The sequence below is a fragment of the Pseudorca crassidens genome, chromosome 3, assembly GCF_039906515.1.
Source record: "Pseudorca crassidens isolate mPseCra1 chromosome 3, mPseCra1.hap1, whole genome shotgun sequence".
In the NCBI taxonomy this organism is placed as follows: domain Eukaryota; kingdom Metazoa; phylum Chordata; class Mammalia; order Artiodactyla; family Delphinidae; genus Pseudorca; species Pseudorca crassidens.
Genome location: NC_090298.1, coordinates 55,594,747 through 55,617,892, shown reverse-complemented (window position 1 = coordinate 55,617,892; position 23,146 = coordinate 55,594,747). Strand labels below are relative to the sequence as shown.

At 39.4% G+C, this 23,146-nt stretch overlaps 1 protein-coding gene and 1 pseudogene across 1 annotated transcript; both read right to left on the bottom strand.

The window, feature by feature from the left end:
* Nucleotides 1-886: 886 nt before the first annotated feature.
* Nucleotides 887-23,136, bottom strand: CENPH (centromere protein H). The gene is made up of 9 exons (XM_067730883.1): nt 22,912-23,136; nt 21,152-21,207; nt 12,017-12,065; nt 11,545-11,619; nt 9,157-9,213; nt 5,855-5,918; nt 5,474-5,525; nt 3,266-3,429; nt 887-1,398 (listed from the first exon to the last, which is right to left on the bottom strand). Exons 1-9 carry the CDS (start codon nt 23,034-23,036, stop codon nt 1,303-1,305), a joined length of 738 nt encoding a protein of 245 aa, XP_067586984.1. The 5' UTR covers nt 23,037-23,136; the 3' UTR covers nt 887-1,302.
* On the bottom strand, nt 21,240-22,519 carry LOC137220558 (mesoderm-specific transcript homolog protein pseudogene; annotated as a pseudogene).
* Nucleotides 23,137-23,146: the final 10 nt, after the last annotated feature.

Below are 23,146 nucleotides of genomic sequence, written 5' to 3'. Positions count from 1 at the left end.
TTTCCAGTTTAAATTCCTTCTTTTCCTTTTTAAACGTCATTATGTCTTTTTCAACTAGAGCAATTTTTAAAAAATATTTATTTATTTATTTGGTTGTGCCAGGTCTTAGTTGAGGCAGGTGGGCTCCTTAGTTGCAGCGCACCGGCTCCTTAGTTCTGGCTTGCCGGCTCCTTAGTTGCAGCATGCAAACTGTTAGTTGAGGCATGCATGTGGGATCTAGTTCCCTGAGCAGGGATCCCTTAAAGTCCATCTTAAAAGAATGTTGAAAACACTACATTGTCTATAAAAATTATCAACAGCTCCAAATTAATAAAGAGCTCAAATTAGTTTTCCAAAACTGGAATTGGATTCTATAAAAGGTGGCAAGTTCTATTTTTTAATAAGATAGAATAATATTTATTCTTTTTATTTTTTAACTTATAAAAGTAATGCACAATAAACATAAAAATACAAAAGAAAAAAGTCACAAGTTTTCTATAATAACCACAACTGTTAACATTGTGAATATGTTTTTCTTTTTCTTTCTTTTTCATGATTGAGGTGCTTTATTTGGGTGTCTGTTTAAAAATGCATAAGGGGGAGTGAGAGAACTGGGGAAATGGTGGTCAAAGGGTACAAACTTGCAGTTAGAAGATGAATAAATTTTGGAGATCTAATGTACAGCACTGTGATTCTAGTTAACAATACTATATTACATACTTCAAAGTTACTAAGAGGGTAATCTTAAATATTCTCACCATGATAAAGAAATGATAATTATGTAACATGATGGAGGTGTTAGCTAATGCCATGGTGGTCAAATCAACATGTACATCTTAAACTTACACAATGTTATATATCAATTATATCGCAAATTTTTTTAAAAAAGGCAAAAGAAAATCTCTAGTGAGACAGAACTAAAATGAGATTTATTTGAATAAAATACAATTGACAGTTGAAAAAAATAAAGATGTGGACATGCTTTTCTAAATTTCCAATATTTTGGTTGACAAACAAATACAGAGAAGTATTCCAAATGAGAGTTGGGACTTACAGGAATGTTGTAAAAAAAAAAGTCCACATTCAGTGGAAAGCTGGACTAGATATCTTCTGGGACACTTCCAAGGCTAACATTTTCAGATTCTTTTAGATTACGCCAGTCACTTTATCATATTTAAAGCAGTAAATTCCATGTACCACTGTTAAGCTAAAAAAAAATTGCAGTATTAGAACAGTTCCAAAAACACTGAAAAGCATTTCACTTGAAATTTGCAATTTAAATGACATTAAAGACAGAAACAAAAATACGTCAAAACAGAATTCTTATTGGATCATGGTGAGATTCTTCTCAAGCTGCAGAACAGTTTCCTTAAGGGCAGAATCCTCTGCCCAGTTGGCTTTACTCCCCAAAATGAGGTTCTGTAATTAAGAAAAAAAATTTTTAAATTAATGTTCTAAGTACTCTTAAAAATTTATCAAGATTTTTAAAAAATCCTCAGAACTTCCCTGGTGGCGCAGTGGTTAAGAATCCACCTGCCAATGCAGGGGACACGGGTTTGAGCCCTGGTCCGGGAAGATCCCACATGCCATGGAGCAACTAAGCCTGTGCACCTTAACTACTGAGCCTGCGCTCTAGAGCCCGCGAGCCACAACTACTGAGCCTGCAAGCCACAGCCACTGAGCCCGTGTGCTGCAACTACTGAGCCTGCGCGCCTAGAGCCCATGCTCCGCAACAAGAGAAACCCCTGCAATGAGAAGCCTGCGCACCACAATGAAGAGCAGCCCCCGCGCACCACAACTAGAGAAAAGCCCGCGCACAGCAACGAAGACCCAATGTAGCCAAAAATAATAAATTAAATAAAGTAAAGAGGGACTTCCCTGGTGGTCCAGTGGCTAAGACTCCATGCTCCCAATACCGGGGGCCCGGGATTGATCCCTGGTCAGGGAACTAGATCCCACATGCCGCAACTGAGAGTTCGCATGCCACAACTAAAGATCCTGCACGCAGCAATGAAGATCCCAGTACAGCCAAATAAATAAATATTAAAAAAAAAAAAAAAAAAGTAAAGAAAAACCTCCAGGCTAAATGAACACATAAAATTTAAAAACTGACATAATGGGGACTTCCCTGGTGGTGCAGTGGTTAAGAATCTGTCTGCCAATGCAGGGGACAAGGGTTCGATCCCTGGTCCGGGAAGATCCCATATGCCGTGGAGGAACTAAGCCCCTGCACACCAACTACTGAGCCTGTGTGCCACAACTACTGAAGCCCCTGCGCCTAGAGCCCGTGCTCTGCAACAAGAGAAGACATTGCAATGAGAAGCCCAAGCACCACAACAAAGAGTAGCCCCTGCTCGCCAGAACTAGAGAAAGCCTGTGTGCAGCAAAGAAGACCCAACACAGCCAAAAAATAAATAAATAAACTTAAAAAATAAAAAAAACCCTGACATGACAATAACTACCAATATTCATTGAGAATTTGCTTCGAGCAGACACTATGCTAAACAGATTAACATGAATTATCACCTTTAGTTCTAATAACCACTCTTCCTACACAAGGAAACTAATGCTTAGAAAAGTTATATAATTTCCTCAAGGTCAGCAACTTTTTTAAAAAACTTATTTATTTTAATTTATTTATTTGTGTGCAGGCTTTTTCTAGTTGCAGTGAGCGGGGGCCACTCTTTGTTGCGGTGCGTGGGCTTCTCATTGCGGTGGCTTCTCTTTTTGCAGAGCATGGGCTCTAGGCACGTGGGCTTCAGTACTTGTGGCATGCAGGCTCAGTAGTTGTAGCACAAGGGATTATTTGCTCCATGGCATGTGGGATCTTCCCAGACTGGGGATCGAACCGTGTCCCCTGCATTGGCAGGCGAATTCTTAACCACTGTGCAACCAGGGAAGTCCCTCAGCAACTATTAAGTAGCTGGTAGGATCTTAACTCTAGATTCCCATCACCTGCATCCATGTTTTCCCCACTTCCCAACTTGAAGTCTAATGTTCTCCGTCGTTATACCATTCTGCCTCCACAGAGCTGCTGACATCATTTCCATTTATAAATGCCTAAGGTCTAACTATAATAAAAAACCAAAGCCTTAAATGCTAAACAGACATAAATTCAAGATATATGTAAACAGCTTGATATTCAGTACTGAATTATTTAGTAAGACCAAAAACTAAATAAAAAAAAAAAAGAAAAGAAAATTAAATGAAAATAAGCCTGAAAGTAATAGAACCATTCACTTTTGAAAAGTTCTTTACCCCGCTTCCTATTTTATAAAAATATTACCTGGAACACATGTTGAATAACTGTAGTAATCTGTATCTCCATCTCCAGGTTTTGTTGTATGGTCTTTATCTTCCCCGAATTTTCCATACTACCCAAATCATCTTTCTGTTTGTTCTTTTCAGTCTGTATTTCGAAAAGCTTCCTTTCTGAAGCTTGTTTTAACTCTATTGGGTTAAAAATAAAACCATATACTATATATGATAACTCCTATAAACAAGAATCTTGAAAACTTATGAAGCAGAACAGTTACTGATTATTTCAGTCAAGAGAAAATTTTTAATAAGCAGCATTTTAGGCTGCAGTTCCATTTTGATCTGAAAATGATTTCTCTGGTGCAAAACACCAATATTTTAATTTCATACTTAGTAATGTCCTCTGTGAGATGTTCAAGGTATGTATGTATGACAATGATACTGTCTACAAATGTTTGCTGTGGCATCATGTCAAAGAGGACTTACTCTGGGTTGCCAAAAACATAGCAGGAGATATATATAAGGAAATACTTTCCCCCCCTTTATTTACAAAAATTACAATATCAACAAGATGAATTTTCAAGGAAAGATAAGATTCCCTTCTCCAGGGATAAATACCATCAACCATTTTTTTTTGTTGTTCCTGAAATGTTCTGAGAACTAAATTAGAAATCTTCCTGGTAAACCCATCTTAAGTTGAAAATATCCTAAGTCGAAAAGGCATTTAGTACACCTAATCTACCAAACATCACAGCTTAACTTAGCCTACCTTAAACATGCTCAGAACACTTACATTAGCCTGCAAATGGGCAAAATCATCTAACACAAAGCCTGTTTTATAACAATGTGTTAAATATCTCATGTAATTTATTGAATACTGCACTGAAGGTGAAAAACATAATAAGTGTAAGTTGTAAGTGTATTGGTTGTTTACCCTTATGATCACGTGGCTGATAGGAGCTGGGGCTCGATGTTGCTGCCCAGCATCACAATGGAGTATGTTACTAGCCCAGGAAAAGAGCAAAATTCAAAATCTGAATTCAGTTTCTACTAAATGCATATCACCATAAAGTCAAAAAATTATTAAGTCGAAACATCATAAGTTGGGGACAGATAGTATTTGAAAACATAAATGGGTGTATCTCAGGAGCTCGGTTCCTTGACAGGAATGCAATGGAAAAAAAGCCAAAGGGTGATTAGAACAGATGACCAGGACTACTTCTAATCCTGAGATTACTTACAAAAAGGCAAATCTACATAATATTTTAAAATAATAAATCATGCCTATACTGTTAAATGAAAAAAGCAGTTTACAACACAGAATAAAATTATGCCAATTTTATTTTATAAATAAGAAGCATTGAGGATCGATTATCTCTTGATAAAATTAAAAATTTAACTTCCTATGTATGTTTTTCTGTTTCTAAATTCTTTATAGAGAATATGTGTTACTTCTGAAATACATTTCAATAAAACATTTCAGTGCAAAAAGCCATCTCATGTTCATTAAGTTAAAAAGCTGTAGAACCATATGCATCAAGTGATCATTTAAAAATTATGTTTAGGGGGCTTACTTGGTGGCACAGTGGTTAAGAATCTGCCTGCCAATGCAGGGGACACGGGTTCGAGTCCTGTTCTGGGAAGATCCCACATGCCGCAGAGCAGCTAAGCCCGTGCGCCACAACTATTGAGGCTGCGCTCTAGAGCCCAAGAGCCACAACTACTGAGCCCACATGCTGCAACCACTGAAGCCTGTGCGCCTAGAGCCCGTGCTTCACAACAAGAGAAGCCACCGCAATGAGAAGCCGGCGCCCCGCAACTAGAGAAAGCCCATGCGCAGCAACAAAGACTCAACGCAGCCAAAAATAAAATAAAATAAATAAATTTGAAAAAAATTATGTTTATTTAAATACATTTATATGGGTGTGGAAAAAGGCCTGGAATGATGTACTCCTAACTGTGGTCACACAGGATGGAGGTACGGCTTTCACATTATACTTTTTTGTATTATTTGATATTCCTTCCCCCACTGAGAATATCTTAATTTTTGTGACTTAAAGTTCTAAAACAACAAATCAATCAAAATCTATTTTATATACTACTTTTTAAATTGCTATGTCCAAAATTTTAAGGAAATTAAAAAATTTTTCAGTGATTGAGAGATCTGGCCTTATCAATCTTCATATTAAGTGAAAATGTGTTCTCCAAAAAAAAAAAAAAAAAGTGTTCTACATACGCAATCTCTTCTTTCTAACATCAAGCAATTTGTCTTCCAAGTCCCGGGTTTCCTGTTATTAGAAATAAAAAGATTAAGGCACATAACCTAAGAACACACCTATAATATTTAAATCACTGAATTTATCTATTCATATTTTCTAGAGCTCCAGTTTTCAATTCCTCTGTTTCCACACAACAAAAGGGAAAGGAAAAGTAGCTTAAATGATAAGTAGATAATTAGTCAGAAATAATGGAATTATGGAAAAGAGAGAAAATTTAAGGACAGTGAATTCCAACCACATCAGTCTCTTTGGGCAATCCTATTTAGTCACATACAGTTACCAGCAAGAATGTTACTGAAAGCATGAGAATGCATGAGCAGCTTTAAATTCAGAGTTACCTGCTGTGATTTCATTACTGATTTATTTAGACTTAGTATTTGTTTCATGTTATCCATGAGCACACTGAAAAGGAATAAAAAATATGATTAACAGTTAAAAAAACTCAATTAAGAAATCAGTTAGTACATATTTACTTTCATTATATTCACTGTACACGTCAATAGAAAGTCATTGTTTAACAAAATAAGTCTGGAAAAATTTGACGTAAACTAAATTTCTGTTTAGAATTAGAGATGCATTTCCCTAGAAAAATTTTTGCTCACAGACAACAAAGAATATCAAATAACATTTCTTTTGTTTTTTCTCTTGGCTGCACTGCACGGCATGCGGGATCTTAGTTCCCCGACCAGGGATCAAACCGGTGCCCCCTGCAGTGGAAGCTCAGAGTCTTAACCACTGGACCGCCAGGGAATTCCCCAGGAACATTTCTAAAAATCTCATATTTAGGGGGAAAAAACCCTAACAGCTTGCTAATACATAGCTTTTTTTTTGGAAACAGACTTTAGTTTTTAGACAAGTTTTAGGTTCAAAGCAGAACCGAGTGGAAGGGAAGCCCATGTACACGCTGCCCCCACGCTCGCACAGCCTCCCCCGCAGCAGAGCGATCCATTTGTTACAAATGATGAACCTACACTGACGCATCATTTTCACCCAGAGGCCATGGTTTACATTAGGGTTAGGGTTCACTCTTGGTGTTGTACATGTTATGAGTTGACAAATGTATAATGACATGTATCTACCATTATCATATCATACAGAATAGTTTCAGTGAATAAAGTGCTTTTATCCCCATTTCTCCAACAAGTATTTCTTTTTTTTTTTTAATTAGTTAATTTATTTATTTTTGGTTGTGCTGGGTCTTTGTTGCTGCGCACGGGCTTTTTCTCTAGTTGCGGGGAGCAAGGGCTCTAGGTGTGCGGGCTCAGTAGTTGTGGTGTATGGGCTTAGTTGCTCTATGGCATGTGGAGCCTGGACCAGGGCTCGAACCCGTGTCCCCTGCATTGGCAGGCGGATTCTCAACCACTGCGCCACCAGGGAAGCCCCTCCAACAAGTACTTCTGAGTGACTACTACATGACAAGACTGTGCCAGGCACCAGGAATATAAAACAGAGTAAAACATAGTACATGTTTTCAAAGAGGAAAGAATCTTATGGGGGAAAAAATAAATCCACAACCATCATATGGTTTCATTACAACCAGTAATGGATATGAACCCTTCTAAGAGTTGTGCAAAGGGTGGAACAAGGGAAATCCTTGAGTCTTAAAAGATGTAAAGTATAGTTGAACCTTGAACAATGCAGGTGGGGTGAGTGGTTAGGGACACCAACCATCCCACACAGTCAAGAGCACTGCTATCTCTGCCTCAAAAACAAAGGAATTAAATGACTCACCCAAGGGAAGAAAGCTGAAACAGTTTGGATCAAACCCTAGTTCTTCTGATTCCACATACTGTGACCTCTAACTAAACACAAATCTTCCCCCATACTTAGTTAACTTAAAGATCTGTAAAATGAAAATACAGGTGCCATATTTATTGAAAAAAACCCCAAACAACCTGCATATAAGTGGACTTGGGCAGTTGAAACCCAGGTTGTTCAATGCTCAAGTGTAATTATGAAGATTACCTAGATCAAGCAGTTTAGTACGGCTGGAGTAAAAGGGTGGAAATAAGACTGGATGAGAATAGTGGTTCTCATATTTCAGAGTGCCACATCCCCTTGGGAGGCTCATTAAATGTGGATTGCCAGCTCCCCATCTTCAGAGATTCTGAGTCAGCAGGTTTGGGATGGGACCAGCAATGTGACCATTGTGAAAATACTAATTATCCTGATAATCAGCCAGGCATGAGAAACACTGTAGAAGTTTACCTGGGAGGCTGAAAAAGGGGACTATTTGCACAGACCTGAGAGCTGAACTCATTTTCTGCTAGTTACAGCTATACGTGGTTGTAAACTTTAAGACAGGCTAAAGGCGCTGCCTCAGCCTACCTGGCCTTTGTGCTGTCTTTGGTGTCAATGCGATGAAGCTATCCTGCACTCCTTTACAAGAATGTTTTAAGCTCTCCTTTCGTGGGGGAGCAATATTTAGAGAGTTCAAATTCAGATTTTAGGATTTATGTAGTCCTGGAGTTAAATGGAATATGGGAGGAATGGGTATCAGTCAGGGCTAAGACGTCCAGATAGAGAAAGTGCCAGATCCATCTCGGTACTTTTCCTGTGCCAACGGTGGGGGGGTGGTGGTGGTGGTATTTTATCACAAGATTAGAGCTTTGGGAGATAAAATCACAGGTAAGGCCCCGGTGGCCAGGCACTTAGGATCAGATTAGAGATGACCTTGATTGCCCGGCCAATTATTGAACCTACACAAGATCATTTCTGCCAATACAAAAATGAGGAGTATATTTCCTATCTCATTGAGTTGTTGTTGGCTTAAATGAGATAGCATTGCTCCTGCTTTACAGTAAATCCCAAATGAAAGTTAACTTTCAAAACCTTCCTTCCGGGGCTTCCCTGATGGCACAGTGGTTGAGAATCCGCCTGCCAATGCAAGGAACACGGTTTCGAGCCCTGGTCCAGGAAGATCCCACATGTCGTGGAGCAACTAAGCCCGTGCGCCACAACTACTGAGCTTGCGCTCTAGAGACTGCGTGTCACAACTACTGAAGCCCATGCGCCTAGAGCACGTGCTCCGCAACGAGAAGCCACTGCAATGAGAAGCCCGCATACCGCAACAAAGAGTAGCCCCCGCTCACCACAACTACAGAAAGCCCGTGCACAGCAACAAAGACCCAACGCAGCCAAAAATAAATAAATTTATTAAAAACAAAAACAATCTTCCTTCAAAATTCTCAGATTGGGGACTTCCCGAGTGGTCCAGTGGTTAAGACTCCACATTCCCAATGCAGGGGGCCTGGGTTTGATCCCTGGTCAGGGAACTAAATCCCGCATGCCGCAACTAAGACCTGGTGCAGCCAAATAAATAAATATTAAAAAAAAAAAAATCCCATATTGCATAGGTAAAACCTCCATTGCTTCTTAGGGTCCCGATCCATATGAAACAAAATGTCAACAGGACTATAAAAGTTGTAGTGATGAGAAGGGCCCACAGAAATTCTGTCATGTTTCTTTTTTTTTTTTTTTTTGTCATGTTTCCTATTCCCCAGATAAAGGTGGTCGGCAGTGACAGGTAATTAAAAAAAAAAAAAAATTCACAGAACTAGTCATTATGCGGACCTCCCTTATTCCCATCCTTGCCAAATCCAGAAAAAATAAAATAAAACAAACAAACAAAAAAACATACCTAGTCTTGGTGTTAATTTTCTCCATGTGTTTTTTAAGTGCACTTGAAAGCTGCATCCTATAGAGGAAAAAAGCTTCCATTATAAAACATGGTTAACATTTAGGGTACACTGAAAAAGAAAATTTAAAAATACGACAAAGTAAAGATTGATTTCTCTTTAAATATAACATAAAACAAAAGTAGGTTTTTAAACAGTTTCATATGGGAAATACTTTGATAAGTAAGTTATAGAAATATGAAGGAACACCAATATGGATGCGGCTGTTGCATGCAGTTGTGCATATGGCCAGAGAGGGGGGCTGAGCAGACCTGACACCCAGCCTGAACTTGCTCTCCAAGCCGTCCACCTTGGTGCGGGGCTGCGAGGAAGCATTAAGGCACTACAAAATGTAATGTACAACACAATAAACATGTTTAACACTGCTGTAAGTTATATGTGCAAGCTGTTAAGAGAATAAATCCTAAGAGTTCTCACCACAAGAAAATAATTTTTTTTGCTATTTCTTTAATTTTGTATCTATATGAGATGATGTTCATTAAACCGAATGTGATAATCATTTCAGGAGGCATGTAAGTCAAAACATTATGCTGCACACCTTAAACTTATACAGTGCTGTATATCAATTATGTCTCAATAAAACTGGAAGAAAAAAAAAGGTACTACAGGGATCAACAGGGGCCCAAAATGTGTAGAGTTAGGGAATACAAAACCATACTTGACTGTGAACTTTAAAATGTGTCTATGTAAAAGCAAGCACTGTAATTTATTTTTAAATTCAAATAGCTAATAAATAATAATAAAAAGGCAATCAGGGGCTTCCCTGGTGACGCAGTGGTTAAGAATCCACCTGCCAATGCAGGGGACACGGGTTCGAGCCCTGGTCCGGGAAGACCCCACATGCCATGGAGCAACTAAGCCCACGCACCACAACTACTGACCCTGCACTCTAGAGTCCGAGAGCCACAACCACTGAGACTGTGTGCCACAACTACTGAAGCCCACACACCTAGAGCCTGTGCTCCACAACAAGAGAAGCCACTGCAATGAGAAACCCATGCACTGCAAAGAAAAGTAGCCCCTGCTCGCCGCAGCTAGAGAAAGCCTGTGCACAGCAATGAAGACCCAAAGCAGCCAAAAATAAATTAAAAAAAAAAAAGGCAATCAGCTCAGCAATATTAGTCATTTCATTAAAGGGGGATATCTTAATAGCTCTGAAGCCACCTTAGTTAAAAAGTATGATCTATATAATGAGCCAGCATATGAAATGAGGGAAAAAAGTTCACTGCTAGAAGCAATTAAAAGGGATTTAACTACTTTTCAATTAAATGTAAATAAATTCATCTGGGACGGCCAGAAATACAAGGAAAAAACTGTTAAGAGTCATTCACTTAATTGAGGTTATTAATTCAGATCATAAGTCTATAATAGAGACCACTGTTTGTCTTACTAACAACTGTATGCCAGCTCCAGCACAAAGCTTACGACACAGGAAGCACTCAAATATTTGTTGAATGAATTTTAAAATATATATGCAAAGCCTAAAATTAAAAATATATTTAAACTCACTGACAATTCTTTTACTCAATTAAGAGTTACTGGAATAGGGGACTTCCCTGGTGGTCCAGTGGTTAAGAATCCACCTTCCAATGCAGAGGACACAGGTTCGATCCCTGGTTGGGGAACTAAGATCCCATATGCCGCGGGACAACTAAGCCCTTGAGCCACAACTACTGAGCACACGAGCCACAACTAGAGAGCCTGCATGCCATAACTGTTGAGCCTGAACGCCAAAACTAGACAGAAGCCCAGGCACCGCATGAAGATCAAGCGTCCCCCAACTAAGACCCGATGCAGCCAAAAAGTAAAATAAATAAACAAATATTAAAAAAAAAAGTTACTGGAGTAAATGAATCCATATAATCATTTCAAACACAGAATGAGATTTAACCTCACACTTTAATTGTCTTGACTGACATTTCCTTATTACCCTATCTTATATAACTTCTTCAAATGAAGACATTAATGAATGACGTAACTTTTCTCTCAGGGCTCAAGATTTGTGGGACCATTATCTAAACATCATTTTGACTGATTACTTCAGACTAGTTAAAATATCCCCTGCACCTTGAGTCATACCCATTTTGCATACTTAAAAGGTAATAATTGGGCTTCCCTGGTGGCGCAGTGGTTGAGAGTCCGCCTGCTGATGCAGGGCACGCGGGTTCGTGCCCCGGTCCAGGAAGATCCCACATGCTGTGGAGCGGCTGGGCCCATAAGCCATGGCCGCTGAGCCTGCACGTATGGAGCCTGTGCTCCACAACAGGAGAGGCCACAGCAGTGAGATGCCCGCATACCGCAAAAAAAAAAAAAAAAAAGGTAATAATTACCTGTCTAATGCAAGTTTTTTCATTTCAAAAGCAATTTTTGCCTCTTCAATTTCTTTTTCCAGTTCTTCAATTTTACTGCCAAAGAAGCATGAACAAAAGAATTTCAGCAATATCAGAAAAAGTAACTACTTGAAGAAAGGTATAAAGTAAATCTTTGAAGAAAGTAAAATGCCTGTTCTCTAAATAAAAGTATTCTACAGGCTCCCAACATCTATGCATTTACAGATTTGGTAAACTGATTCCTGCTATGATACTTCGCTAAGTATCTTGTTAAGGTGTGGAGGATGCCAAAAGTGTTAATATGATCACTCATGTGCATGTAAGTCTACATCCCACATCAACAACTTCTCAATACGTGCATGACAAATTACTTGGAAAAAAAAAGGAAAGGAAAAAGAAAGACAATATTATAAGGTGGATAATATTATTAAATCTGTAAAAACCACAACTAAAATTTTTAAATATAACCTACGCTTCAATTTGCTTTTCCTGCATGATTTGTTCTGGAGTTTTTTCTTCATCTACAAATAAATAAATTTTTGACGTTAGTAGTATTTTATTAAAGCATTCTCCAAAAGAAATATAATGTAAGCCACAAATGCAAACCAAATATGTAATTTTTAATTTCATTTCCACACTACAAAAGAAACAAATGAAATTAATTTTAATATAGCTTATTAAACCCAACAGATCCAAAATATTATCATTTCAACACGTAATCAATTTCTAATTACTACTGAAATATTTCACATTCTTTCCTTCTGTGCATATTTTACATTTACAGTCCTTCTCAATGAGGACTAACCACATTTCAAGTGTTCAACAGTCACATGCAGCTAATGTCTACCACGTCGGACAGCAGTTATGGAATGATAGAAAAAGAGTAAAAAATGAACAAGATCACAGGGCTTCCCTGGTGGCACAGTGGTTGAGAGTCCGCCTGCCGATGCAGGGGACACGGGTTCGTGCCCCGGTCCAGGAAGATCCCACATGCCACGGAGCGGCTAGGCCCGTGAGCCATGGCCGCTGAGCCTGCGCATCTGGAGCCTGTGCTCCGCAACGGGAGAGGCCACAATGGGAGACGCCCGCATACCGCAAAAACAAAAAACAAAAAACAAGATCAATGTAAAAAAAAAAACTGTATGTCTATATATTAGCAACAAACAATAGGAAATTAAACTTTAAAAATACATGTAAAATTGCACGCAAACACACAAAATACTTAAGGATAAATTTAACAAAATACATGTATGACCTCTACACTGAACACTACCAAATACGATAAGTTTATTTAATTTAATTTAATTAATTAATTTATTTGTTTTTGACTGTGTTGGGTCTTCATTGCTGCGTGTGGGCTTTCTCTAGCTGCGGCAAGCAGGGGCTATTCTTCGTTGTGGTGTGCGGGCTTCTCACTGCGGTGGCTTCTCTTGCTGTGGATCATGGGCTTTAGGCACACAGGCTTTAGTAGTTGTGGCTCGCGGGCTCTAGAGCACAGGCTCAGTAGTTGTGGTGCATGGGCTTAGTTGCTCCGTGGCCTGTGGGATCTTCCCAGATCAGGGCTTGAACCCGTGTCCCCTGCACTGGCAGGCGCATTCTTAACCACTGCACCATCAGGGAAGACCCCATTACAAAATACTGAAATGGAAAGATAAACTATCTATATGTATTGGGAGAATCATTATTGCTAATATAACAATTTCACCCATACTGATCTATAGATCCCACTCAAATCCCAGTCAAATCTGTAGAAATTGACAAACTGATTTTAAATGCATATAGAAAAACAAAGGACCAAGAATAATCAAAGCAATTTTGACAAAGAATGTTGAAGGACTTACAAGAGCTGATAATCAAGACTTACTATAAAGCTACAGTCATCCAAACAGCATGGTACCACTGTAAGGATAGACAAATACCTCAAAGAAACAGAAGAAAAAGTCCAGAAATAGACCTACACATATACAATGGATAAAGAAAAGTCTTTTCAACAGTGCTAGAAAAACTGGATTTCTATATGGAAAACAAATGAACCTTTATCCTTACTTAGCGCACACCATACACAAAAGTTACTCCAAAAGTAGCAGGATACAAAATTAATGCACAGAAATCTCTTGCATTCCTACACACTAATGATGAAAAATCTGAAAGAGAAATTAAGCAAACACTCCCATTTACCATTGCAACAAAAAGAGTAAAATACTTAGGAATAAACCTACCTAAGGAGACAAAAGACCTGTAAGCAGAAAACTGTAAGACACTGATGAAAGAAATTAAAGATGATACAAACAGATGGAGAGATATACCATGTTCTTGGATAGGAAGAATCAACATTGTGAAAATGACTCTACTACCCAAAGCAATCTATAAATTCAATGCAATCTCTATCAAACTACCAATGGTATTTTTCACAGAACTAGAACAAAAAAATTCACCATTTGTATGGAAATATAAAAGACCCCGAATAGCCAAAGCAATCTTGAGAAAGAAAAATGGAGCTGGAGGAATCAGGCTCCCTGACTTCAGACTAAATGACAAAGCTACAGTAATCAAGACAGTATGGTACTGGCACAAAAACAGAAATATAGATCAATGGAACAGGATAGAAAGCCCAGAGATAAATCCACACACATACGGTCACCTTATTTTTGATAAAGGAGGCAAGAATATACAATGGAGAAAAGACAGCCTCTTCAATAAGTGGTGCTGGGAAAACTGGACAGCTACATGTAAAAGTGAAATTAGACCACTCCCTAACACCATATACAAAAATAAACTCAAAATGGATTAAAGACCTAAATGTAAGGCCAGACACTATAAAACTCTTAGAGGAAAACATAGGCAGAACACTGTGACATAAGTCACAGCCAGATCCTTTTTGACCCACCTCCTAGAGAAATGGAAATAAAACCAAAAATAAACAAACGGGACCTAATGAAACTTAAAAGCTTTTGCACAGCAAAGGAAATCATAAACAAGACGAAAAGACAACCCTCAGAATGGGAGAAAATATTTGCAAACAAAGCAACTGACAAAGGATTAATCTCCAAAATATACAAGCAGCTCATGCAATTCAATATCAAAAAACCAAACAACCCAATCCAAAAATGGGCAGAAGACCTAAAGAGACATTTCTCCAAAGAAAATATACAGATTGCCAACAAGCACATGAATGGATTCTCAACATCCTTTCATTAGAGGAATGCACTAATCATTAGAGAAATGCAAATCAAAACTATAATGAGGTATCACCTCAAACCATTAAGAATGGCCATCATCAGAAAATCTACAAACAATAAGTGCTGGAGAGGGTGTGGAGAAAAGGAAATCCTCTTGCACTGTTGGTGGGAATGTAAACTGATACAGCCACTATGGAAAACAGTATGGAGGTTCCTCAAAAAACTAAAAACAGAGCTACCATAGGACCCAGCAATCACACTACTGGGCATATACCCTGAGAAAACCATAATTCAAAAAAGAGTCATGTACTAAAATGTTCACTGTAGCTCTATTTACAATAACCAGGATGTGGAAGCAACCTAAGTGTCCATCGACAGACGAATGGGTAAAGAAGATGTGGCACATATACACAATGGAATATTACTCAGCCATAAAAATAAATGAAATTGAGTTATTTGTAGTGGGGTGGATGGACCTAGAGTCTGTCATACAGAGTGAAGTAAGTCAGAAAGAGAAAAACAAATACTGTATGCTAACAGATATATATGGAATCTAAAAAAAAAAAAAAAAAAAAAAAGGTTTTGAAGAACCGAGGGGCAGGACAGGAATAAAGACACAGACATAGAGAATGGACTTGAGGACACGGGGAGGGGGAAGGGCAAGCTGGGACGAAGTGAGAGAGTGGCATGGTCATATACACACTACCAAATGTACAACAGATAGCTAGTGGGAAGCAGCCACAGAGCACAGGGAGATCAGCTCGGTGCTTTGTGTCCACCTAGAAGGGTGGGATAGGGAGGGTGGGAGGGAGACACAAGAGGGAGGAGATATGGGTATTTATGTATATATATAGCTGATTCACTTTGTTATACAGCAGAAACTAACACACCACTGTAAAGCAATTATACTCCAATAAAGATGTTAAAAAAAAAAAAAGAACCTCAGTCCTGTACGTTAAACTTAACACCTTAAGACTTCTAGAACAAAACACAGGAGAAAACTTTGCAACCTTGGGGTAGTCACAGTTTCTTAGATAGAACTCAAAAACCACAAAGTACAAAAGAAAAGAGTGAAAAATAGTGCTTCATCAAAATTAATGCCTTCTGCTCCTCAAAAGACAATGTTAAGGAAGTAAAAAAGCAAGCAACAAACTAGGAGAAAATTTCTGCCATATATGTATACATATGTATATACACACACACATATATCTATTCATTTACCTAAAAAAGGACTGTATTCTTGTTTTTAAAGGAGTCAATATTTTATTCTTTAGTGTTTAATAGAATACATCATGTATTCAGTTATAATTAAAGAACTCAAACTCAATGAGACTAACAATCCAATTAAAAAATGGGTAAGTACCTCCTAGAGTAATGGAAATAAAAACAAAAATAAACAAATGGGACCTAATGAAACTTAAAAGCTTTTGCACAGCAAAGGAAACCATAAACAAGACGAAAAGACAACCCTCAGAATGGGAGAAAATATTTGCAAATGAAGCAACTGACAAAGGATTAATCTCCAAAATTTACAAGCAGCTCATGCAGCTCAATAACAAAAAAACAAACAACCCAATCCAAAAATGGGCAGAAGACCTAAATAGACATTTCTCCAAAGAAGATATACAGACTGCCAACAAACACATGAAAGAATGCTCAACATCATTAATCATTAGAGAAATGCAAATCAAAACTACAATGAGATATCATCTCACACCAGTCAGAATGGCCATCATCAAAAAATCTAGAAACAATAAATGCTGGAGAGGGTGTGGAGAAAAGGGAACACTCTTGCACTGCTGGTGGGAATGTAAATTGGTTCAGCCACTATGGAGAACAGTATGGAGGTTCCTTAAAAAACTACAAATAGAACTACCATATGACCCAGCAATCCCACTATTGGGCATATACCCTGAGAAAACCAAAATTCAAAAAGAGTCATGTACCAAAATGTTCATTGCAGCTCTATTCACAATAGCCTGGAGATGGAAACAACCTAAGTGCCCATCATCAGATGAATGGATAAAGAAGATGTGGCACATATATACAGTGGAATATTACTCAGCCATAAAAAGAAACGAAATTGAGCTATTTGTAATGAGGTGGATAGACCTAGAGTCTGTCATACAGAGTGAAATAAGTCAGAAAGAAAAAGACAAATATCGTATGCTAACACATATATATGGAATTTAAGAAGAGAAAAAAACGTCATGAAGAATCTAGGGGTAAGACAGGAATAAAGACACAGACTTACTGGAGAACGGACTTGAGGATATGGGGAGGGGGAAGGGTGAGCTGTGACAGAGCGAGAGAGAGTCACGGACATATACACACTAACAAACGTAAGGTAGATAGCTAGTGGGAAGCAGCCGCATGGCACAGGGACATCGGCCCGGTGCTTTGTGACCGCCTGAAGGGGTGGGATAGGGAGGGTGGGAGGGAGGGAGACACAAGAGGGAAGAGATATGGGAACATATGTATATGTATAACTGATTCACTTTGTTGTAAAGCAGAAACTAACACACCATTGTAAAGCAATTATACCCCAATAAAGATGTTAAAAAAAAAATGGGTAAGGATTTGAATGGATATTTCATAAAAGTAGATTTATACATCTACTTCATAAAAGTAGATGTATAAATTGCCAATAAGACATGAAAAGATAATCAACAACATTAGTTATTAGGGAAATGTAAATTAAAACCACATGAGATACTACTATATACTTAGTAGAATGGCTAAAATTTAAGAAGACTGACAGGGGACTTCCCTGGTGGTGCAGTGGTTAAGAATCCACCTGCCAATGCAGGAGACACGGGTTCAATCCCTGGTTTGGGAAGATCCCACATGCCACGGGGCAAGTAAGCCCGTGCGCCACAACTACTGAGCCCGCGTGCGACATCTACTGAAGCCCACACCCTAGAGCCTGTGCACTGCAACTACTGAGCCCGTGCTCCACAATAAGAGAAGCCACTGCAATGAGAAGCCCACACAGTGCAGTGAAGAGTAGCCCCTGCTCGCTGCAACTAGAGTAACCCGTGCACAGCAATGAAGACCCAACGCAGCCAAAAAATAAATAAATTAACTAAAAAAAAAATGGTGAGGGCTTCCCTGGTGGCGCAGTGGTTGAGAGTCCGCCTGCCGATGCAGGGGACACGGGTTCGTGCCCCGGTCCGGGAAGATCCCACATGCCGTGGAGTGGCTGGGCCTGTGAGCCATGGCTGCTGAGCCTGCGCATCCGGAGCCTGTGCTCCGCAACGGGAAAGGCCACAACAGTGACAGGCCCATGTACGGCAAAAAAAAAAAAAAAAAAAAAAAAAAAAAAAGGTGAATTTTGTTACACGAATTAAGTCACAAAAGGAAGATGTCAGAAACAAAAAAATACATACCATATAAATCCATTTACATCAAATTCTAGAACAGTGCTCTCCAAACCACTGTTCTGTTCTGTGATGAATGAAATGCTTAATATCTGCACTGTCCAATATGGTAGCCACCAGCCACATTGTGGCTTCAGCATTTGATATGTGATTAGTGCAACAAAGAATTTTAAATTTTATTTGATTTTAATTAACTTAACTTTAAAAGGCCACCTGTAGCTAGTGGCTACTGTATTGGACAGCACTACTCTAGAAGACAAATCTATAGCAATAGAAATCAAATTGATGGTTGCTGGGTTCAGGGTGGGGACTGAGTGTGAAGTGGCACGGGCAGGTGTGACAGAAATTTTCTACGTCTTGATTGTGGTGGTAGTTACAGAGATGTATACATTTGTTAGAACTCATCAAATTGTACCCTTAAAATAGATGCACTTATTGTAAAAAAAATTTCTTCATGCAATAAAGTCTCAGTAATATATATATATATATATATATATATATGTATATATATATGTATGTATGTATATATAGAGAGAGTGTGTGTGTGTGGTACGCAGGTCTCTCACTGCTGTGGCCTCTCCCGTTGTGGAGCACAGGCTCCGGACGCGCAGGCTCAGCGGCCATGGCTCATGGGCCCAGCCGCTCTGCGGCATGTGGGATCTACCCAGACCAGGGCACGAACCCATGTCCCCTGCATTGGCAGGCGGACTCTCAACCACTGCACCATCAGGCAAGCCCTCAGTAATATATTTTTTAATGGTAAAACACTAATCAATTTTAGACAAATATCTTCTCTCAAAGACTACAACCTAACTACTTATGGTTTGCTTCAAATCTGTCCTCTCCTTTAGTTGTAGACATTCTAGAGTGTGGACTATTAAATCTACTCAAGTTTTCAGATGTCACAAGCCCTTAAAAATAAAATTATCTATACAGGGAAAACAAGAACTGCAGGAGGAAGCAGACTCTTTTATCACTTGGATTTTAGCTTTAAGGTCATCTTCTCGAAGAAGCCATCTCTGATTCCTCTGTCTAAAGTAGACACTCCCTCTTATCACACCAATATTTCCTTCATCACATTTACCTCACCTCATAATTATCTCACATGTTTCTTTGCTTACCTGTTTTGCTACATAGAATTTAAGCTCCATGAGGGTAAAGTCTGCCTTGTTCAACACCATATCTCCATCCCTAGCATCAATTCATTCAACTATGAGTGCAGGAATACTCATAGAGATAATTCTTCAGTGGTCCAAATTTTGAATAGCTTTTCCCTTATACCTCGACATCTAAGATCAAATATACATTTTTTTTTCTTTTCTTTTCTTTTTTTTTGCGGTACACGGGCCTCTCACTGTTGTGGCCTCTCCCGCTGCGGAGCACAGGCTCCAGGCACGCAGGCTCAGTGGCCATGGCTCACGGGCCCAGCCGCTCCGCGGTATGTGGGATCTTCCCGTACCGGGGCACGAACCCGTGTCCCCTGCATCGGCAGGCGGACTCTCAACCACTGTGCCACCAGGGAAGCCCTAAATATACTTTTTTATTATGTGGGCTCTCATGCCAGAAAAAGCATTAGGTATGTCGTACTTCTCATCTCTAAGGTAAACATAATTGGTTTAATACAAGGAACATGGGCTTTGGAAACAAGAACACCATTAATTCCTCCAGGGGAAGGGCAGGGACCTACTAACCATCTTTGAGTTAAGCATTTTTTAAATTGAAGTATAGTTGATTTACAATGTTGTATCAGTTTCAGGTATACAGCAAAGTGATTGAGTTTTACATATATATATATATATATATATACACACATTTATATATATTTTATGTATGTAATAGATATTCTTTTTCAGGAGGTAAGCATTATCGATGTAACAAAAGGGATATGGCTTTGGAGGCAAGAAGGCCTGGTTCATATCCTAGTTCCTATAGTTACTAGTTACAGTAAGCAGAAAAGAGGCTGGGGGGCCCATTTTTTTAGGGTTGGGTTTGGTTTGGTTTGGTTTTTTGCAAAATATGATTTTAGAAACCCTGGAATGGAGATGGAAAACACACCAGAAATGCCTTCAGATCTATGGCCTTAAAGAGAGCTTGAGCAGAGCTCAAAAATTACCTAAGTTCAAACACGGATTCAGGGAAGTGATTAAGACATCTATGAGGTCCCTCGGCCTTTCCACAATTTTTTTTTTTTTAAAGATTTATTTATTTATTTATTTTGGAGGTGCCAGGCCTTAGTTGCGGCACACGAGATCTTCGTTGTGGCACGTGGGTTCTTTTAGTTGCGGCATGCATGTGGGATCTAGTTCCCTGACCAGGGATTGAACCTGGGCCCCCTGAGCTGGGAGCGTAGAGTCTCATCCACTGGACCACCAGGGAAGTTCCTCCACAATTCCTGATTCCACCTAGTGTACTATTTGATTTTACTCTTTAAGCTTATTTCATAGGGAAAGAAAGAGTAACCAAAATCTATCTTTGTGACCCAAGGGCTTACAATAAATCAGGTGGCTATTAGGTGGTTATTACTTCAGGATGACTAAACCATCATTTTACTACTCTCTTGGTCCCTGAGATTTCTGGATTAATAATTTTAAAAGATAAATTTAAAATTTTTCTGTGTTTAGAATTGAAAATTTTTACTTACGCCTTTATGCCTCTTTTGCTCTCATGCCAATAATCCAGTGTTTCTCAAAGTATAGGTCTCAGATCACTTGCTTTACAATCATCTAATCTGCTAATTTAATGTTCAGGTTGTTGATGGTAGCAAGTTTTGTGATACCCTAAGCCCACAGGGATTTCCCAATTCTCTGATCAACAGAACTTAATTGTCCTGTATTGTTATTTACTTGTTTTATATACATTTCTTGAATTCCTAACTAGTTCCTTAGGGCCAGGGCAAGCCTGCTTTTTGCATTCTTACAGGGTATAGTACTGCATTATGCTGGCCCTCCCATTCCCTAAATAAATATATTTTTGTAAAATTGGTGTTTTCCCTGGAGTACTGTTCATCAACAAACTCACAAAACCTTATTTGAAAATGAAAATACTTACTTGCATCAACCATTGATTTATATTCCAAGAGTTGTTGTTTGGTCTGTGCTCTTACCCTGAAAACAGATAAAGAGAAGAAAATTATATACTTATTGAGGTTTTACTCATTACTATATTATAAATCAACTGATCTTTTTGGCAAGTTGATGCAACAAAATGAGTATAAACAAATAGCATTAAGGTCTTCCATTTTGGCCTATTTTATTTAAAACAGGTATAAAGAATTTAAGGCCTCAGAAAAATACTCAAAATGAAATACAGTAGGAAAACAGCATCTGTGAGGAAAAGTTTAAAATTTGATTTTTAAATTTATTCTTAATGGGCCACACTGAAATGAGGCTTAAAGAGAAGGGCTACACAAAGAAATAGATCTTTGTGAGAATAGTGTTTGGTAGCCTGGACCTCTTTTGGGCATTTCTTCCTAAGAGGAAAACACAACAAATAAGGGAATAGGGGAAGGTAATACAGGGAAGCTATTCTTTCCAGGAGTTGATGAAGCCCATATATGCATTCAAGAAGGCCATGGGATACTCTAGCTGTGGACAGTGGCTACTATGGCCATCCAGAATTGACAATGGACTGCAGTAGCATTTTCCTATATGGCTCCAAGAACTCTGGATAGGGAATGACCAGATCCAAAGACTCACAGATAATATGAATGGGAATAGTTAAAGGCAAGAGCTCCGAGCCGGTGTCTTCTAAACTTCTTCCTCTGATGTATATATTATAAAAGACTGTCGATAACTAAGTTCCCATCTCCCATCACTGTTGCCTATCCCTGTCCACAGGTCCCACAACTCACTGTCAGAGGGTCGGGTATATGGCCCAAAGACTGGGGTGAGACCTTGAGAGAATACAAAGAAGTTCATGAATCATGTGAGAATGGGTGAAAGCATGCCTCCATCTTTGAGAAGCCTTTGAAGGAGAGGATGGTGAGTCTTGGGAAATACAACTCTGTTTGACAGAGACTCTTCATAGTAAGCCGACCAGATCAAATCAGCTTGAACCTGCAGAGCAGCTCCTGGGCAAAGACATCTACATAATCATGAGAAAAAAAGTTGGTCCTGAGGTTGTGTTCCAATAAAACTTTACTTCAGGGGACTGAAATTTAATTTCACATAATTTTCACCTGTTATTAAATATTCTTGTGACTTCCCCCACACACACACCATTTAAACACATGAAAACTATCCTTAGCTTGAGGGGCTCACACAACAACAGAGTAGGATGGATAAGGCCAGGGCCACAGTTGCCCACTGGTGTAAAAGACTGATGTCCTTTCTCATCAAATCTTGCCCTAGCAACGTAGAGACGTTGTTTCCTGGTAGAAAATATAACAAATGAAGCTTCTGCATTGAAAAGGGCCATACCTACAACAGAAAAGGGCGGAGCCACCTCCCTCCGAAGTTATCAGGGCTTCGATGCAGCCCACATAAGGGCTTGAAAATCGGGGTCCCAGGGCATGAGTGGGTAAGAAAGGAGGCGTTAATTACAGCTCAGTAGGCTCTAAGGGCCCTTTGCTAAACGCTGACTCCAGAATATCTCGTTTAGTGCCCACAGCAACTCTGCTAGGAAGCTGTTATTTTTCTCTCCTTTGCCAAGATGAAGAAAGGGGCTTAAAGAGCTTAAGTGAATGATGCAGTCACGCAGCCATTAAGCGACCGACGCTGAATTCGAACCCTGGACATTTCTAAGCAAAGCGGGGAGCTCCTGGCCACGACGCCCACTTGGTTCCCGCCCAGCCGGCCAGAGGGAACAACCTGAGCAGCAGGGCCATGCGGTCCTCGGGACGCGCCGCCTGGGCGCCGGCGACCTGCGGCGACTCGCCTTCCTCTCTGGAGTCCGCGGCCTCGGCAGCGGCTTCCTCCTTGGACTGCGTCTCCATCCGCGGCGCCAAGAGCTACCACTCAGGACCGGAACACTCTGCCCTAGAAGGGACCGCTTTTCCCGCCACTAAATTGACACCGGAAGGGACCGCAGGGTCATCGCGCCGCC

Bases quoted from the DNA above. Each gene is read 5' to 3' on its own strand.
- CENPH (XM_067730883.1), bottom strand. From the start codon at position 23,036: ATGGAGACGCAGTCCAAGGAGGAAGCCGCTGCCGAGGCCGCGGACTCC. The intron at 5,919-9,156 runs GTATGTTTTTTT...ATTCCTTTTCAG, and splicing joins AAAATTAACACCAAGACTAG to TGTGCTCATGGATAACATGA. The intron at 3,430-5,473 runs GTATGTAGAACA...TTAACCCAATAG, and splicing joins TGTTAGAAAGAAGAGATTGC to AGTTAAAACAAGCTTCAGAA.